The sequence below is a fragment of the Brassica rapa genome, chromosome A03 (genome assembly GCF_000309985.2).
Source record: "Brassica rapa cultivar Chiifu-401-42 chromosome A03, CAAS_Brap_v3.01, whole genome shotgun sequence".
In the NCBI taxonomy this organism is placed as follows: domain Eukaryota; kingdom Viridiplantae; phylum Streptophyta; class Magnoliopsida; order Brassicales; family Brassicaceae; genus Brassica; species Brassica rapa.
In genome coordinates, this window is record NC_024797.2 from 27,429,096 (window position 1) to 27,446,588 (window position 17,493).

At 33.5% G+C, this 17,493-nt stretch overlaps 3 protein-coding genes and 1 long non-coding RNA gene across 7 annotated transcripts; 2 read left to right on the forward strand and 2 right to left on the reverse strand.

Moving 5' to 3' along the window:
- The first annotated feature begins 1,428 nt into the window (after positions 1-1,428).
- Positions 1,429-4,082, forward strand: LOC103861610 (mitogen-activated protein kinase kinase 1). The gene is made up of 8 exons (XM_009139328.3): positions 1,429-1,766; positions 2,000-2,084; positions 2,182-2,316; positions 2,401-2,625; positions 2,715-2,897; positions 3,376-3,599; positions 3,684-3,729; positions 3,815-4,082. The coding sequence occupies exons 1-8, from the start codon at positions 1,696-1,698 to the stop codon at positions 3,911-3,913; spliced, it is 1,068 nt and encodes a 355-aa protein (XP_009137576.1). The 5' UTR covers positions 1,429-1,695; the 3' UTR covers positions 3,914-4,082.
- Positions 4,066-6,390, reverse strand: LOC103861611 (protein phosphatase 2C 56). 3 transcript variants are annotated; one of them, XM_033287091.1, is made up of 5 exons: positions 6,192-6,390; positions 5,344-5,888; positions 4,949-5,239; positions 4,744-4,849; positions 4,066-4,669 (listed from the first exon to the last, which is right to left on the reverse strand). In XM_033287091.1, the coding sequence occupies exons 2-5, from the start codon at positions 5,827-5,829 to the stop codon at positions 4,311-4,313; spliced, it is 1,242 nt and encodes a 413-aa protein (XP_033142982.1). In that variant the 5' UTR covers positions 5,830-5,888; positions 6,192-6,390; the 3' UTR covers positions 4,066-4,310. The 3 variants fall into 3 exon arrangements, with proteins under 3 accessions (XP_033142982.1, XP_033142981.1, XP_009137578.2); XM_033287090.1 differs by having other exon boundaries at positions 5,993-6,251; XM_009139330.3 differs by having other exon boundaries at positions 5,344-6,243.
- LOC103861612 lies at positions 6,147-10,613 on the forward strand. The gene is made up of 2 exons (XR_631592.3): positions 6,147-6,336; positions 6,681-10,613. It is a non-coding gene; the product is annotated as an uncharacterized LOC103861612 (long non-coding RNA).
- Positions 10,614-11,512: 899 nt separating this feature from the next.
- On the reverse strand, positions 11,513-16,407 carry LOC103861613 (beta-galactosidase 12-like). Of its 2 annotated transcripts, none has more exons than XM_009139333.3 (18): positions 15,974-16,407; positions 15,635-15,730; positions 15,418-15,530; positions 15,268-15,334; positions 15,088-15,180; positions 14,804-14,950; positions 14,139-14,227; positions 13,899-14,004; positions 13,734-13,818; positions 13,539-13,657; positions 13,293-13,454; positions 13,043-13,224; positions 12,827-12,936; positions 12,632-12,741; positions 12,426-12,536; positions 12,206-12,310; positions 11,905-12,110; positions 11,513-11,826 (listed from the first exon to the last, which is right to left on the reverse strand). In XM_009139333.3, the coding sequence occupies exons 1-18, from the start codon at positions 16,145-16,147 to the stop codon at positions 11,712-11,714; spliced, it is 2,190 nt and encodes a 729-aa protein (XP_009137581.1). In that variant the 5' UTR covers positions 16,148-16,407; the 3' UTR covers positions 11,513-11,711. The 2 variants fall into 2 exon arrangements, with proteins under 2 accessions (XP_009137581.1, XP_033142960.1); XM_033287069.1 differs by having other exon boundaries at positions 13,043-13,230.
- Positions 16,408-17,493: the final 1,086 nt, after the last annotated feature.

A 17,493-nucleotide genomic window follows, 5' to 3' on the forward strand; every position in this document is an offset into this window, starting at 1 on the left:
AGACATATGTAAAATTTCCGTAAACATATCTAAGAATCAAATTTTTTTAAAAAATCACCGACAAACTATATTAACAAGTTAGTGTTCAAATATAATATATCAAGCTGTTATAGAATATAAGTGCAGACTCGAAATATAAATATTTGTCTAGTATATATTCACCAGCTCGGTATAAAAATCATATAATTAGAACAACAAAACAAATTACTTATTTCACCAGTTCGGGTAATATCTGAATCCGTACGGGTAATATCCGAACCCGAATGGTTATCTATCTGAAGATAACCAAACATAAGTATACTTAACTTTATATTTCTAGTTTATTTCTCTCATTTTATTCAAAATATTTATATTAATGATTCTTATTGCTCAAAATTAGATAATATACATATAATTATGGACAAAATCATTTGCTACTCACTTAAAATACATATCAAGTTCTTGTTTCTTGCATTAACAAAAGTTGCATCTAAAACTTCAAAACAACAACTAAATTAGGGTCCTTCTATTTTTAAAGTTTTATCTCCAAATCTATTAATAGTTTAATCTTTTAAAAAAAAATTTAAAAAAGCAGTTAAGTTAAAATATATTTTAAATACAAAAAACTTAAACAATAAATAATTTATATATTTTTTCTTCAAATTTTAAATATCCGAACCCGACCTAAAATATCTGAAACCGTACATAAAATACCCGAACCCGACTCGAAGTGTAGAAATACCCAAACAGGTTCTATACCTTTATACTGAAAAATCTGATACAAATCCGAACGTGTATCTGAACGTCCATTCCTATGATATATGATAATTTTAAGTTGTATCTTGCTTGAACAAAAAAAAAGTTAAACTATTGATCACAAAATTTTAATGTGGGACTTTTACCATTTTTAGTAATTTATAGTCGTTTTTAAAAATTCAAAATAAAATATATAAAAATCTAATTGTTTTTATTATATGCTTAATGTGATTGTTAAATTTATTTAATAATATAAAATTAAACAAAAAGAGAGGTTATAATTTTTTTATATCAAATATGTATTATTCATAATTATTAATTGTCATATATATGTTAATCATATTAGGTAATTCCGTATGTTTTATTTAAGGAAATAAAAAATATTATTTTGTACAGTATTAATTAATTTGATAGTTAATTTAATAAAAAGCATAGTATATGTTTATATGGACCAACTTATTTTTCTAATAATTCTAAGAATTATTCTCGTAATGACACGTGGCTACGAAAACATGTTGTAATGCTACGGGATTAATATATAGGGGATTGTATTTTGTGTGTTTAAGCAATAATTAATATCAAGAAGCTGTTAAATAATGCAAATAAACAATAATATCACAACAATAAGACCATTCCTCAAAGAAAATTAATCATAAGACTAGTACAACTAAAACAATAATCATCATCATTAGCCGCTCTTCTTTGTCTTAATGGGAACATTGAAAAGTGGGGAAGTTAAAATGTAATGATGTTTGGTAATAAAATTAAAAAAACTTTTAAAAGGAAGAAAATACGAGTCAAGCAGAAGTCAATGACCATATAGTCTTCGTCTTCTTCTTATTCATATTCATTCATAGTGGTGAGCTACACGACGTCGGTCTAGCGTTCGTCATTCTTCTAATTTCTCTGACCTCTGCTACTGTCTATCCGTTCGTGTTGCTTTGATCTCTCTAATCAGACATGAAGAGAGGCAGCTTGAGTCTTAATCCCATCTCTCTCCCTCCTCCTGAGCAATCCATCTCCAAATTCTTGTACCTCTCTCTCTCTCCCCTCTCTTTTTGGATTCTTCCTAATGTTTCTGTTTTATTTTTATTTTTCAAATGCTCTCGTCTCGAATCTAGATCTCTTGTTAGGATTTGACGAATCAGAGCACACTGTTCTCACCTTTTTAGGATTCGTTTTCATTGCCAAAAGTGATTCTATTGTGTAAAAATTGTTCAAATATGTGTCGATGAGTCTTCTAACATTGAAGAAAATGGTTTAGAACACAGAGTGGAACGTTCAAGGATGGGGACCTTCAAGTGAACAAAGATGGAATCCAGACAGTATCTCAGTCTGAGCCTGGAGCTGTAACATGCTTCTTGAAACATCAGATCTCACACTCTTCTCTTACATTGTAATCAATAAGAAAGTTGAATCGTTTTGTTTTTTGTTTTTTTTTTGCAGCCACCACCTATTGATCCATTGGACAACCAGTTGAGTTTGGCTGATCTTGAAGTGATCAAAGTCATTGGCAAAGGAAGCAGTGGTAGTGTTCAGCTGGTTAAACACAAACTAACTCAACAGTTTTTCGCTACTAAGGTCCGGTTCTGTTTTGTTGGTTGTTTCTTTTCAAATGTTCTTCTTCTCTTGTCTGAACAAAAGATGACATTATATTATATTCAGGTTATTCAGTTAAACACAGAAGAGTCCACATGTCGAGCCATTTCTCAGGAGCTGAGGATAAACTTGGCATCTCAATGTCCATATCTCGTCTCATGTTATCAGTCTTTCTACCATAACGGTCTCGTCTCAATCGTAATGGAGTTCATGGACGGTGGATCTCTTTTGGATTTGTTGAAGAAAGTCCAGAGAGTTCCTGAAAACATGCTCGCTGCCATCTCCAAGCGAGTACTCTACGGAAAAACTTATAAAACATCGGTTTCTATTTTTATCTGGCTCTTGGAAAACACATAACTAAGCTTTTTTTCTTCGACTAGGTGCTCCGAGGCTTGTGCTATATTCACGATGAGAGGCGAATCATTCACCGGGACTTGAAGCCTTCCAACTTGCTAATCAATCACAGAGGTGAAGTCAAGATCGCAGACTTTGGTGTCAGCAAGATCTTGTCTAGCACAAGCAGTCTAGCGCATACCTTCGTGGGCACAGACTTCTATATGTCGGTGAGTAGTTTCCTCTGTTTCACCTCTCAACACTCACCAAACATGCATGAAATCAATGTTCAACAAATTTAGAAAACTAGCTATTAAATGGATTATTGGTGCTTATGCGGCCTATACATTAATGAATTATTAATTTATTTTAATATTTTCTATATTTATTTTATTTTTCAGTTTAAATTAAACTATTTTGAAGAATTATAAATATTAGATATATAAAAAATAATAGATAAATTTATGGATGTGCACTAACATTATTTTTTGATATAACAAATTTAGATTTAAATATATTTAAACCGATTTAAAACAATTTTTTATTACGATTTAAACCATTTAAATCATAGAAATCGGATTTTAAGAAAATTGTTTTGGCTTTAATTTATTTGTCTTCTACACCGATTTTTAGAACATAATGCATGCATCAGAGTCGAAATAAGCTTTTGCATGAATTACCGGGGTATTATTCTCATATGTTTTTCAGCCAGAGAGAATCAGTGGAAAAGCGTATGGGAACAAGTGTGATATTTGGAGTTTGGGAGTGGTTCTGCTCGAATGTGCAACGGGTAAGTTTCCGTATACTCCTCCTGAAAACATGAAGGGATGGACTAGCATGTATGAGCTAGTTGACGCCATTGTTGAAAACCCGCCTCCTCGTGCACCTTCCCACCTGTTTTCTCCAGAGTTTTGCTCCTTCATCTCGCAATGGTTAGGCAGATTTTTTCAAACCGTTTCACGTTATGTTTCTGTACCTGAGTAGGATTTGAAATGATGCCTCTGTAACTTGTGTAGTGTACAAAAAGATCCAAGGGACCGGAAATCAGCAAGGGAGCTTCTGGTGAGTAATCATACAAGAGTAACTCTGTCATCTTTCTTCTTGTAAACCACTCTTAACAAGTTTATTTGTTTCTTGCTATTCCTAGGACCATAGGTTCGTAAACATGTTTGAAGATGTGGATGTGGATCTCTCGTCTTACTTCACCGCCGCAGGATCTTTGATTCCCCCACTAGCTAACAGCTAGAACCGAGTTTGAACAATCCTTTTAACACCAAGTTATATATATGTATTTTATATCCACTGGAAGAGACGATATTTACGAGATGTTGCGACTTATGAGAGAATTCTCTTGATAGACATTAAAATATATTTATATTTTCAAAGTATTGAAATTTATTTGGATAAACAATAATGTATATTGTAAGTTTGTAAAACCATATTACAATTAGCCCGGGAAGAAAAATACAAGGGGCTTTTAGGATATGCTACGAATAAGAGCTTAACACTTTAAGCTACATATTATCATATGCTTGTAAATTTATAATGTTAGTTAAAAATTAATTTTAAAAAGAAAACACAAATTATAATGTGAGAGACCCATATTCAGTGATTAAAAAAGAGAAGAACAAGGACCATCTGCTTCAATTCAAGGGTTTGCTCTTGAATTTCCTCTGAGGCTTCAAATCAACCACCACCACAGTGATGTTGTCTTTGCTCCCTCTCTGTAACGCCAGTTTTGACAAGTACTCAGCTGCCGACATTGCGGCCGGATCTTTCCCTTCTCCTCTCCTCTCATTCGTGAGCAACGACGCATCTCCAGCCATTGCGTTCTTCTTGTGCCACAAGAGAATCCGCTTCCGCGCCATCTCGCACGCTTCCTCATCCGTCATTACATCCCAAACACCGTCACTCGCTAGTATCAGACAGTCATCTTCTTTAACTCTCCTCACAGCCGTCACTTCCGGATCAGGAATGATCGACGGTTTCAAGTATCTATCGCCTGTCACACAATATGTGTTTTGTAAGAAAAAAGATTTCTATTTAATAACCATTGATTTTTTTTGAAAACCTTACCAATGGATCTTGACATGGCGAGAACACCAAAGACACGAGCTCCGTTCCACCTGATCACTTTCCCTCCAGCAGCTTCAATCCTCTCCGCTTCATCTTCTCTATCCGGCTACACACAAATACATAAGAAATGCATCCATAAAAGTGACACAACCAATCTAAACTATAGATCCAAACTGTTTTGTCGGAAAATAGCTATTATGCGTACTTTGTGGTCAGTGGACAAAGGAAGGGCAGTTTTGCCACGGCAAAGAACGGCTCTGGAGTCGCCGCAATTCGCGACGAAGATATGAGTCGGGAAAACGACAGCGACCACCGAGGTTGACCCAACAGTCTCCGGGGCCACGGACTCGATCTCCGAGTCAACGCGGAGGAATGAGTTGAACAAAGCCCTCTTCCACTTCTCCTGCCACGTGTCGCCATCGCAGAGCATCGGATTCTCCCTGGCTATCTCCTCAGCTAAAGCCAGATGCATCCTCTCTCTACAATAGTCCGCTACCTACACAACACAACACAACACAACCCCAAAGTGGTTGACTTTTTCTACTAAATTATCGGATCTGGTCGGAATCTACTTAGGAGACCGTTGACTTTTTTTTTAACCTGAGAACCGCCGTGGCCGTCGTAGACACCGAAGAAATGAGCGGTTGACTGAGGATTGAACCGACCATCCACCAGCGAATTGGTCGGAGATTGAAGGAACCTAGGTATCGCGGAGACAGCATCTTCCATCTCCGGTCTTCTCCCACAGATCGAAGTAAAACCGTACAAAGGCACGCTCTTGAACTCGAACAGGCTCCTGCTCTCCGTCCTGCTGATCATCTTCTTCTCGCTCTGAACCGTCGATCTCTCGTCCGAGCCGTTGATCCCTTCTCCGGCGACTTTGTCTGACGACGACGATGACGAAACTATCCTAGGTTGAGCTCCAGAAACAGAACACGAAGAAGTCTCTTCGCCGTTGTCGGAATCTTGAGCTGAGTATTGGCCGTTGCAGTAGCCTTTACCCAGCATGATCCCTGCAAGCTCCATCTGGGGGGTCTCGGGGAATGGCATGAAAGGCATAGCAACCGCCGGAGATACTTCCTCCATTGTTGGAATCGTAAAGCTTTGAGCTTTAATGGAACAAAAGTGAAAAGTCGACAGATTTTCTACAAAAAGATTTGAGGAGAAACAACTTTATTAGAAGAAGCTATGTAGACAAGAAGCCCATGACTCCTCACCAAGAATAAAAAAAGAAGGAACTTTTAGCTACCGCAGGAAACAGATGATATACCAATTTTCCCGGGAAAAATCAACCACACGGCAAAAAGAAAGAAAAAAAAAGATGGATGAATTGAATTGAATTGAATTGAATTTCAAACAGGGTTTCCTAGATTGTGGGTAATTCGTTAGAACCTCTTAATGACTCTCTGCAAATATTTCTCTCTCTCTCTTTAATTAATTCCTACTACCTAAAAGTTGAAAGAAGACTGTTTTTTTTCTTCTTCTAAAACTTCATGTGCCTTCTTCTTCTTCACAGATATAAAGAGAAAAAAAGGAGGAGGATATAGGGTATGCAAAGGCAACAATCTGCTATTTATGTTAACTTAAATATAGGTATTTATATATATTTTATAGTTATTATAAAGTCATGTTCTATTATCTGTTTCTTTTATTATTTTTTTGTAATAAGGGGAGATGTTTCGTTCTTGGAATTTTAAAATCATAAAAGATACGTTTTCAGTGTTCAAAAATCTGTAGGTTTTTCATTGGTAGTTTTTTCGGCCGGACTAATATTCTAAAACCAAAATCCTATGTTATTTTATCAGACAATTTATGATTCTATTACAAATTTTTCGAATAAGTATAACTACTATGAAAACAAAAAAAATTAACTTCACAAAAAAATTATCTATCTAACCAGAATTTTACTATTTAATGAATGGTTTTATTTGGCTAAGGGAGTTATAATAGCAAATAGAACAGAGAATGCTCACATAAAGGAGAGACATATGGTTGAGATAATGGTGGGATGGAAGCCACCTTGTGTGGGGTGGATGAAACTGAACACGGACGGGGCATCACATGGGAACCCGGGGCCGGCGGCTGCAGGGGGAGCACTGCGAAACGGAGAAGGCGAGTGGTGTGGCGGTTTTGCGATTAATATAGGTAGCTGTACGGCACCATTAGCGGAGTTATGGGGTGTGTACTATGGTTTAGTGGTTGCTTGGGAGAAAGGGGTGAGAAGGCTGGAGGTAGAGGTCAACTCTATGATGGTGATGGAGTTTCTTACGATAGGGATTGGGGACACTCATCCGCTGTCTTTCCTGGTACGCTTGTGCCATGGCTTCTTGACAAGGGACTGGCTAGTCCGATTTGTTCATGTATATAGGGAAGCAAACCGCTTAGCTGATGGTTTGGCTAACCTTGCATTTACTCTTCCGTTTGGTTTTCATAGTTTTGTTGTGGCCCCGATTGAGGTCGCTGTTTTAGTTCATGAGGATGTTGCTGGACCGTTGTGGCCACGACAAACTCGTCTTGTAAGCTGAAGTTTGGGTTTCTTTTTTAAATAAATTGGGAGTCACTCTCCCATATTCCTACCAAAAAAAAAAAAACCATTAATTTATAAAACAAATCACATGCTCTTTTATTCTCATTATCTTTAATATTTAATATTTAGTAATTATTCAATTAAAGGGGATGTATTAAATATAATATTTGAGGTGATTTGACTTTTATCCAAGTTTTAGTTGATTTCAATAAGTTGCAGATATTTATGTGATTTTTGTTAAACTATTCTAAAATATAACTTAAAACCATGTGATTTGAATTTTATTTTATTTTTAACTAAGAAACTCTACCTAAACATTCTAAAATCACTGAAGTCACAACTTAAAATATTTTCAATAAAAGTAAATTTTAGAATATTCTACGAAATGATAAATTCAATAATAGTGGATTTTAAATAAGTTTTAAAAATTTATGTTTGAATAATAGTGAATTTGTCATTTTAATACAAATCACGTAAAACTCTTGTTTAATTATTTTACCAACATTTTTTGTTTAATCATTAACTTTAGTTAGGTAATCGGTTTAATGAAATTATTGTACTAGTATATTTTAGTAGATGACTTTCACTAATAGACGTACGTGTCACATTCCGATTTAAGTCTTGTAATTTACAATATATTTATTTGTCATATATACAGATTTAATCCGAAATACACGAAAGTTTATTCGTAACTTCTAACCTTTGGACTAAATAAACCAAACATCATATTCGCATACCATTTAAAAATTAAACAAAATAATAATCAAAACTTCTGTCATTTTCAGTATAAGAATAATATTTTATCCGTATAATTAAGATAAGAAAAGAATTGGATGTTCTTATTTTCTGGAAATACCGGTAAAATATCTTAATAATTATAATTTAAGGGGAATCATTACATCATCATTTTTATAATTTATAAACCTTTTTTGGTCAAACTTCAAACTATGTTTGTATATATCTGTTAGCGTAGGAACAAACCATATTCATAACCTATATAATTGAATCTTTAATCAACTAAAACTCCATATATAGAATGGTTCTGCACAACAGAAAGAATTTGGTCTTTGTATTTTCCTGTAAACATCACGAAAATATAACCGGTCTCGCAATTATAAAATGGGTTAAAACCTAGTTGCAATCATTTTATTTCGAAATGTTTTGATAGAAATCCATTAATTCGACCCTAATTACTCTTTGCATTGACTATTTGACCAGAAAACAAAACTATTTGTATGGAACATATTTTTATCACAATAAAGAACAAAAATCATAGAAAGAAAATAACGTGAATGTTGTTCAGAAAAAAAAAGAAAATAACGTGAATAATAATGGTCCCACGTTCAGCGGTAAACCGGTGGATGATCGACAGGTAGAGGAAGAAAAAGTCTATTTTGGTGAACGAGAGAGTGTGACGTGTACGGTTCGAGATGTGTTAGACGAGAGAAAAAAAGATTCATTGCACTGACAAAGACAACCCATTAAATTTCGTAAATATCTTGTCTTTAAACTCTCTCTCTTGATGTCAAAAAAAAAAAAAAAAAAAAGCTCTCTCTCTTTTTTTTTCTTGAATCTTATATGTCAAATAAATAATATACTATTGGTTGTCAACAGAACGTTACTAGTATACAACATATTTTTATCAAGTTCCATATGTTTTGTGCCACTTGTGCTGTATTTCTTTTGGACAATGTGTAAATGAAATGGAAATGTGAAAGTTGGTTCTGGAGTATGGGCAGTGAACAAAATACCCAAGACACCTCAAATTCAATGAACCAATATAAAAAAGTTGTACAACATAGATATTTTGAAATCAATATGATATATAAGAGGCTCTTATATATCTTAGAGAAATTGAGAAGATGGCCAAGAAAACATGTATTGTAGTGGATAGATGTTTTAATATATGTTTGCTTATTTTTTATGTTAATACTTTTAGCTTTCCTTGCGGGGAATGCGGTTAAGGGAAGAAGCAAGGAGGTTCAACGTAATCAAAACCTAACCAGTAACCAGAATCAAAAGAATTGTACTATATACCAGGTTACTTATATGTTTTGTGATATTCTGAAAATAATGAATAAAGTGGTCTATCTTTACATCCCATTCATATAATTGATGCCTCCCATTATTGGTGAAACAGACTATTTGAGTATTATGATATGCAACATACTCTTGTTTCCATTAACAAAAGAAAAGGCTTTATTTTTTTACAACAAAAACATTCACAGACTACAAAAGAAAAGGCTTATTTTATCAACTCTTGAGTTTTCTGACAAAAAAAAAGCTTTCAACTCTTGAGTATTTTTTTCCAACAAACTCATGACAACATCATAAGTAAATGGACCACATCCTGAGTAGTGTTTCTATGATTATCAATTCATCCCAATCATTACAGTTTATTCTGAGAATCATTACGTGTAATGGATCAAGTACTAACTACGAATCAGTATGTATCAATGCTGCTAGTGTTAACCATTCCTGCATGCGGTTGATCACCATATAGAAATTTCGGGAGCTTAGAGAGATAAGCATCAATATGTGGCCAGCTTATATATTATTTCCCTATGACCTATGTTACTAGTCCATCATATCTACATGTCTTCTTCAGTTCAATGACAACAAAAAAAGCTTTTGTAAATATCAATTACGCTAGGCTTCCCTTTAGATGGGCATTATTATTGGAGGCCCAATAAAATTCCTGAATGAAATCGATATCGATATTGGAAAGTGGAAATTATATTAGTCAATAAGAGTCTTCTTCGTCTGTGAGAGACTTGCCAATTGCCATCTCGAAGTTTCACCGTTCTCTGACTCTTAAGACAAAATGGTGATGATTCTGGACTCCACTGATTTTTATAATGAGCTTCAGAGTCAGTGTTTTCCTGTTTTGGTGTTATAACTTTCTTATTAGTTTTCGACTTGATGATTGAATATCTGCTGCAGAAATTTTGTTTTTCAAATAAGGAACGTTACATCATTAGTCATTTATATCTGAAAAATTTACATTTACGCATACTTTTTCTCAAGTCCATATAACTTACACCAGTACCGTGCGAAGAGTTTTAAGGGCCTAAGGCAAGTTTTAAAAATAAATTTATTTACAACCGTAATGAAAATAATTTTCTAATATAATCTATTATTTTCACCAAATTCACAAGTCTAATACAATAAAAGAATAATTTTATAACATAAATATGTTATATTATGTCATATAGAAAAAAAATACATGATAACAAAAAATAAATTAATTAATTTTCGTAGAAATGTTTTTTTTTAATAAGTCTAAACCACTATACTAGAAATTATTTTAAATTTTAGGGCCCTAAAAACAGTCATATTAATCGGGGGCCTGAGGCGAATGCTTTTTTCGATACACTGTAGGCACGCCTCTGACTTACACATAATTTCTCTTCTAACACTAGACGTTGACGATTTGGTCTTTGTCACTGCCACGGATCAATAATTTCATATCTGAACATCTTTACCCTTTCAATCAACTAATCCTATGTTATAGATTCACCTAAATGCCCTTCTTTCTATTTGTAGATCTAGAATATCAAAATCTGTAATCTATCTCCTCTGACTTAAAGGAGGAACAATCCACCATAATCACCACCTTCGAGCATATGCTTGAACTGAAAAACGGTTAAAGACATATGTTATGTGGTCAGGAATCTCTTCTGAAGGACAAAATCAAGAGTCGTGTGGTCAGCGAACATAGGTTATGTGGATAGAGATTATTAACCACGATTGATATATATTTGTACCAAATAAAATTTTTTTATTTAATATATATTTGATATATATACATATGGATATCAAAACAAAAAGAAAAAATATGTTTATTTTTTTTTTTTTTTTTTGTTTGTCATCATATGTAAAGATTGATATACAAGATACATGGGTAAAGATTTTAACTAAATAAAAAATATTTTTTTATAACACATGGGAAACTTTTTTTTTTTTTTTTTTTTTGAAACACAACACATGGGAAACTAAAACTAACTAATTATACATAAAATAACTAGCTCGTTACTTTATACCTAGCGAATAAAACATAATCACATTACTCAGAGGATAATTCGGGTATGTAAAATTCATAAAGCAAGGAAAAAATATACATCAGACCAGAAGTATGTCAAGTAACTCCAGCGGTAAACTACTCTAGAACTGATCGAAAATATCTAAAGGTTTGATGATCTAAACGTTACATAAATCAATCACAATAGGGAGATGTAGATATATAAGAAAATGTAAAATATTCTTTAAACACTAATTTGTACTTTATGAATAGACACATGATATGGATTCACATGATACGGATGAAACCTTTATTCTTGAAATTTACTTGCACAGAACCCTGACTTCTAATTCTGTCTTTAATTTTCAAAGCAGAGGCACAAACAAACAGCTTTTCATCCTATACAAATGGAGACAGAAGCTATTGTTTGCCTGTTCTTATTACAAGAGAGATCCCATTGGGGTCACCACCCAACTCCTCGAGTACAACTATAAGGTTTGCAGATGGCTTCAGCCACGAACGAGGCACATGGTACCTGAAAACAAGAGACCCAAAAATGAAAGATTAAATTTGGCCTAAAGAAGAAGAAGATTAGGTAGTTTTTCTCACTCACCATCTTTGAGAAGCTTCTCCACAGTTACTCAGACATTTCTTCTCGGTGAAGGTTCCAGCGTAGCTGCAGCGTTCGCAATTCCCACGAACTGTATATGCAGGCCAGTGTCTCCCGATGTTCTTCCCGTTTATCCAAACTTGGCCTTTCCCCATTGTGTTCATATCCAAAGCCAACGGTTCATTGCCTGCTGGCGTGTCAAAAGTAGACTGCAAAAAAAAAAAAAAGAGATGGTAAGAATCCCGTTTTTCGACCTAACTTGATTGGCACGTAAAGTTCATCAATCCTTGTGTTTCCCTCTTACCTTGTACCAGGTTAAGGGTTGTTTTGTGGCCACCAATGATCCTTCTTTCCATTCCACGGTGGAACCCTCGGTATGAAGGCTCAGTGACTCACCCTTAGTACCAATCTGCTTGAGTAACATAAATAAAAAACATGTTTATTTCATTGTTATTATGGTTGGTAAGATTAAGAAAAAAAAAAAAAATAGAGTTAAGTTATTTTCTCTTTAATTTCAGAACCACCTTGTAGGACCATTTCCACTTAGACATGTCCCATGTTCCGGAGTTAACTCCCGTCAGTGTGACTGGGCCAAGAACTCCAGTATTCCAAGTCTCATAATGCACACCACCGTTCTATGAGAAATAAGGGAAGACAAAGCTCAGAATGTAATCCTTTTTGTGGGCAAAACTTGAAGAGATAAACTAAGTAATTCATATAGATGTCTAACCGGGAGACCCGCTGCTATGCTCAACAGGGCAAGTTTGTTGACTCCTGCATGTAGTTTGATCTTCTGACTAAATGTTAGCTTTGGTTTCTCCAGTGATCCGTAAGCAGTTCCTGAAACAATGCGAAGTTTTTTTTTTAATTAACAAAGACAAAGACAAGCTACCATGAGGATGAGTTTGGCCTGTATTAATATTACCTGCAAGTTGTCCATTAACAAATACACTCAGAGCATGGCCAGATGACTCAATAGTAAGAAGAGGGTCTTCACCAGTTGTCAAGAACTTCTCATCATCACTGACCTCAACGCTGATTATATACGCAAACAGAACCAACCATGAGTTCCTCCCATAAACTCAGTTAAGAGAGTGACGTTTTAGCAAGTCAAGATCAGTTTCCAAGTATATTTACTTACTCTGCTAGATACCACAAATAGTCCGTCTTGTCTCTGGTCATGCTTATCTGTTCCACAAGCCCATCTTGGGAAAACGTACCATTGTCATTGTCATTTGGAGAAGGAATCTCTTCGTTGTATGATCCCCACGATAGTTTTGTGTTTGTGGGAACCATCTTCATATGTATGCTTGGTGTACGGACCTGTAACTTGTAAGACAGAGGTCACTCTCACTGATCTCAACAAGGTAAGCTTTGTATGTTGATTCTACCTTTGCAGTGTTGTAGTACTCGGTTTTGCAGTCAGGTAGAATACTGACAGACCAAGGCGGCAGATCATATGTTGATCCCCAGAACGAGACTCTTGCAGCAGAACTATCATTGTAGTTTGAGAGAAAAGCCGCGCAAGATGAGTTGGACTTGAACACATGAGCCTGAAAGAAAAAAAAAACAAAAAGTTAAATAATATTTAAATATTTTTCTTCTCTTCTCATGTGTATTTGTATTGTATCCATTACTTCTAGTTTGTCGCCTAGCCATGTGACTGTAGGATCAACAGAGACCAATGCTGGCTCACAGAGCTTGATCACCTTATGTAACTTTGTCAAGTGACTATACTTGGGTTCTCTCGGTAAGCCTTTTGAACACAACCAAAAAAAGCTTTAGAAAATGTTCATTATTGTTTGTTTTCAGGTTATTAGAGTTAAAATTACCATATTCATCAAGTGGAGCGTCGTAATCATAGCTAGTAGCGATGAATTGACCGGCTGTTCTGTCGAAGTTTGTTCCTCCATGGTACTGTTTAACAACATTTCTTAACTCTTCTTATATATTTAATAATCAAATCTTTTATTTATCATTCAAAAGAATAAATTTACCATATAGTAATTCATGAAGGAGCCACCGTTGTGTATGAAACGAGCCACGGAGAAGGCGATGTCTTCGGCTGGTCTATATGGTACCGCACCTCCAAACTCAGGATACCTGATTAATTATGTGCAGATTCACACACATTATTTTTGTAGTGAAACATGCCTAAATAATCATGGATTTACGGTTTGGATATATTTTAAATAAAATTGGTTGGTTTGTGTGGACAGTTGTGTTGTGTGACTTACCAACCAGTCCAGTTCTCAGTCCACATTTTCGGCTTGTTGTCTGACTTTGGTTTGAAACCCTCACAATAAAAACCATTGCATGTGTTTATCTATTGAGCAAGTACCAAAAAAAAAAACGAATCAATGGTGGTGAATAGATTTTTCAATAGTTTATTGTTGTGTCTAGAAAAGTAACCTAACAAGAAAATAAATAAGGAAAGATGATTCGATCTATAGAACACAAAACACAAAAAGAGATTCAATAATTCAGACATATATAAACAAACAACTTCTTTTGCTTAAAGAAAACATATATAATAATTATTAGGTATGCCGTATGCGTATTATTATGAGAAAATATAGAGAAGACAAGAAAATGTTTTTTGAAAAAAAAATTCTTTGCTTAAAGAACATATAACTAGAAAAAATGAAATACTAACCAAACTTCTTCTTTAACTGAAATAATACAAGAACAAGAAGGTATGTTTATGATATTATTTAAAGAGAAACAAGATAGTAATATAAAAAGTATTTGCTTTCTCTTTTCTTTTCTTTTTAAATACACGAAAACGGAAAAAGTTAATTCTTTTGCCTACAGAATATATAACCAGATAAACAAAAATAAAAGCAGATGCGTAATAATTAAAGGGAGAAAATTGAAAGAAAAAATAAAGAAGAAAACATACAATCGAATCAGGAACATCTTCATCTTGCTTGCACATAATCCATGGGACACCTGTAGAGAGCCCTTCTGCCATTTGAGCTGCCCATTTTGTGTATGCCTTCCCTGGTGCTCCTATCTCCCACTCTACTGGTCCATACTCATTCTCTATCTGCCCATTTCCCCATATTTTATACACATGCAATAAAATTCTAAACTTTTTTGACAGTAAATCTTCATTTTTCATTTTTTGTCAACGCTAAATAATATTTTTTCGCTTTTCTAATAACAACAAGAAAACATACAAACCTGCGACAGAATGATGGGTCCTCCTTGAGTCTCAAACAATTTTTCTTGTTTCATCATCCCCACAATCTTCTCAGTGAATTTTTGCATTGCAGCCTTTTCATTATAACATCAATTGTTTTCAAGTTAGTAAATTACCCCCAAACAACGGAAACTTTCTAGAGGAAAATGAGAGTTTTAAACCTTGAAAGGTTCATTGTCGGTCCTAAAAGCCATATCGGGAACAAATTTGAGCCAAACAGGAAACCCTCTGAAATCCACAAAGTTTGAATATATAATGTGATAAAGAGAAACAATTCCACAAAATTGATTTACATTAAAACATAAGTTTACCCAAAGTTCCATTCAGCACAAACGTAAGGACCAATTCTGAGATGAACGTAGAGACCAGCTTGTTGTACTAGCTTGATGAACTTAACCAGATCATATCTTTCCTCAAAGTAATACTAAACAAAAGAAAAAAAATAGAAAGCATTAGTCACGGGTTATGATTTTGGATTATGAGTTAAACAAAAACAAACAATATATTTGTTTAGTTTTGTAAAATCACTTGTCCAGGAGAAGGTTCATGCCCATTCCAGAAAACATAAGTCTGTATTACATCCAGGCCTCCTTCTTTTGCCTTCTGTATAAGATCAGGCCACATCTGCATATAAAGTAGAGCATTCACAAGATTTTTATTTAATCATCTTTTACTATAAGCAAACCCGTAAACGCCCATATGCACAAAAAACTTTGGGAACAAGGATTCATTGACAACACATAAAAATTCATAGAAAAGAAGAGAAGAAAAAATATATAATTGGATTCAGCATAAGTGCGTAACTATACTCTATACATATATCACTAAGAGGTTGTTTTCTACATAATTAAAAATGTTGAAGAATACCTCAGGTGTGCTTCTTGGGTAGTGAATGGAGCCAGATAGAAGGATCCTTCTCTGACCATTGATTATCACAGCTTTATGATCGTAAGTTACTGTTGCCTTGACTGAACAAATCAACGATGAACAACAAAGAACCCACAGAAAAACCCATGCTTTATACCTAAAGTTAAGCCCCATCTCTTCCTGTATTTGCAAAAACCAAACCTTTGGATGTTTTTGTTTTGACAAACTGGTAAGAAGATTCCAACGAAAGTTTTAGGTACTGGATGAGGTATTCGTGGGTTTTGGAACTAGTGAGGTTCTCTGAAGCTATTTATATATTAAGGTTGATGCACATGCCATCTTATTTAATTATAAAAATCTAGAGCAATTATTTACAATTTAATATTTGATTTCACAATTCCATTACATTTGAAAATATAGATTTTCAATTTTTAAATCTGTAATTTATTTAATAAAATATATAGAAAGATGAAATTTAAAGCAGTCTATGGAAATATTGACTGACTTTTTTTCTTGAAAAGAAATATTGACTGACTTTACTAGTTTGTTTTTACTTTCCATTTTATAATTGTCAAATTTGATTAGATTAACTACCTAAATAATTTTTAATCATCTAACCTTTACATTAACATGCGGATCCATAGATCTAGGTGATTCTCCAGTGCATATACACGGATTTGAAATTTACAAAACAAATAAATTATAATAATTATTTGTATTTTTATTTGATTTATTTATAATTAAAGTCAATCAATAATTGTATAAAATTAAAGATTATTTTAAATAATATTATGTATTTTTTGAATTAGAAATGTAACTTTAGGTATAACATATTTGATTGGTTTAATTATTATTTGGATTGATTGTATTTATTGTTCTAAACTAAATCATAACTTTTTTTATTCAAAATTAGGTAATTTTTTTAATAATTTCGTTTATTCCGTATAGTTTTGTGCCTTAGATTTATAATAGATTTTTGTAAACTTTATATAATTTTCCCTGTGTTATTTGGAAAAAACAAATAGAAATAATATAAACTAAAATGGTGATCGGTTCCTAGCTATGATAATTGGTTAATAATTTATTTCAATTTATTTATAAGTTTGAGTCATTCTTTAATTTATATGTATAAAAGTGAATAAAATATTATTACAAATAATAAAGTCGAACAGTTGTGGTCACTATATTTAGTTTATTTCATCATCCACGTTGTGTATATTTATTTTCATATATGTTTTATAATTTCATATTTCTTGTCTTGTAACAAGAAAACTAAAGTGATGACCGACTCGAAAATATATAAAAAAAAATCGAAGTTCGCACATAAATAAAAATATTTTAAAAATAATTTATTCTTTACTTTTAATTTTTATTAATTCGGATCATTATATAATTTTGATGTATGAAGATGCACAAAATATTATAACCCAAATATAAGAATTCAGATTTGTTTTGATATTCACATTTTTATTATATTTGGTTGAAGAAACTAATATAATTATGTAGTAAAATATTTAATA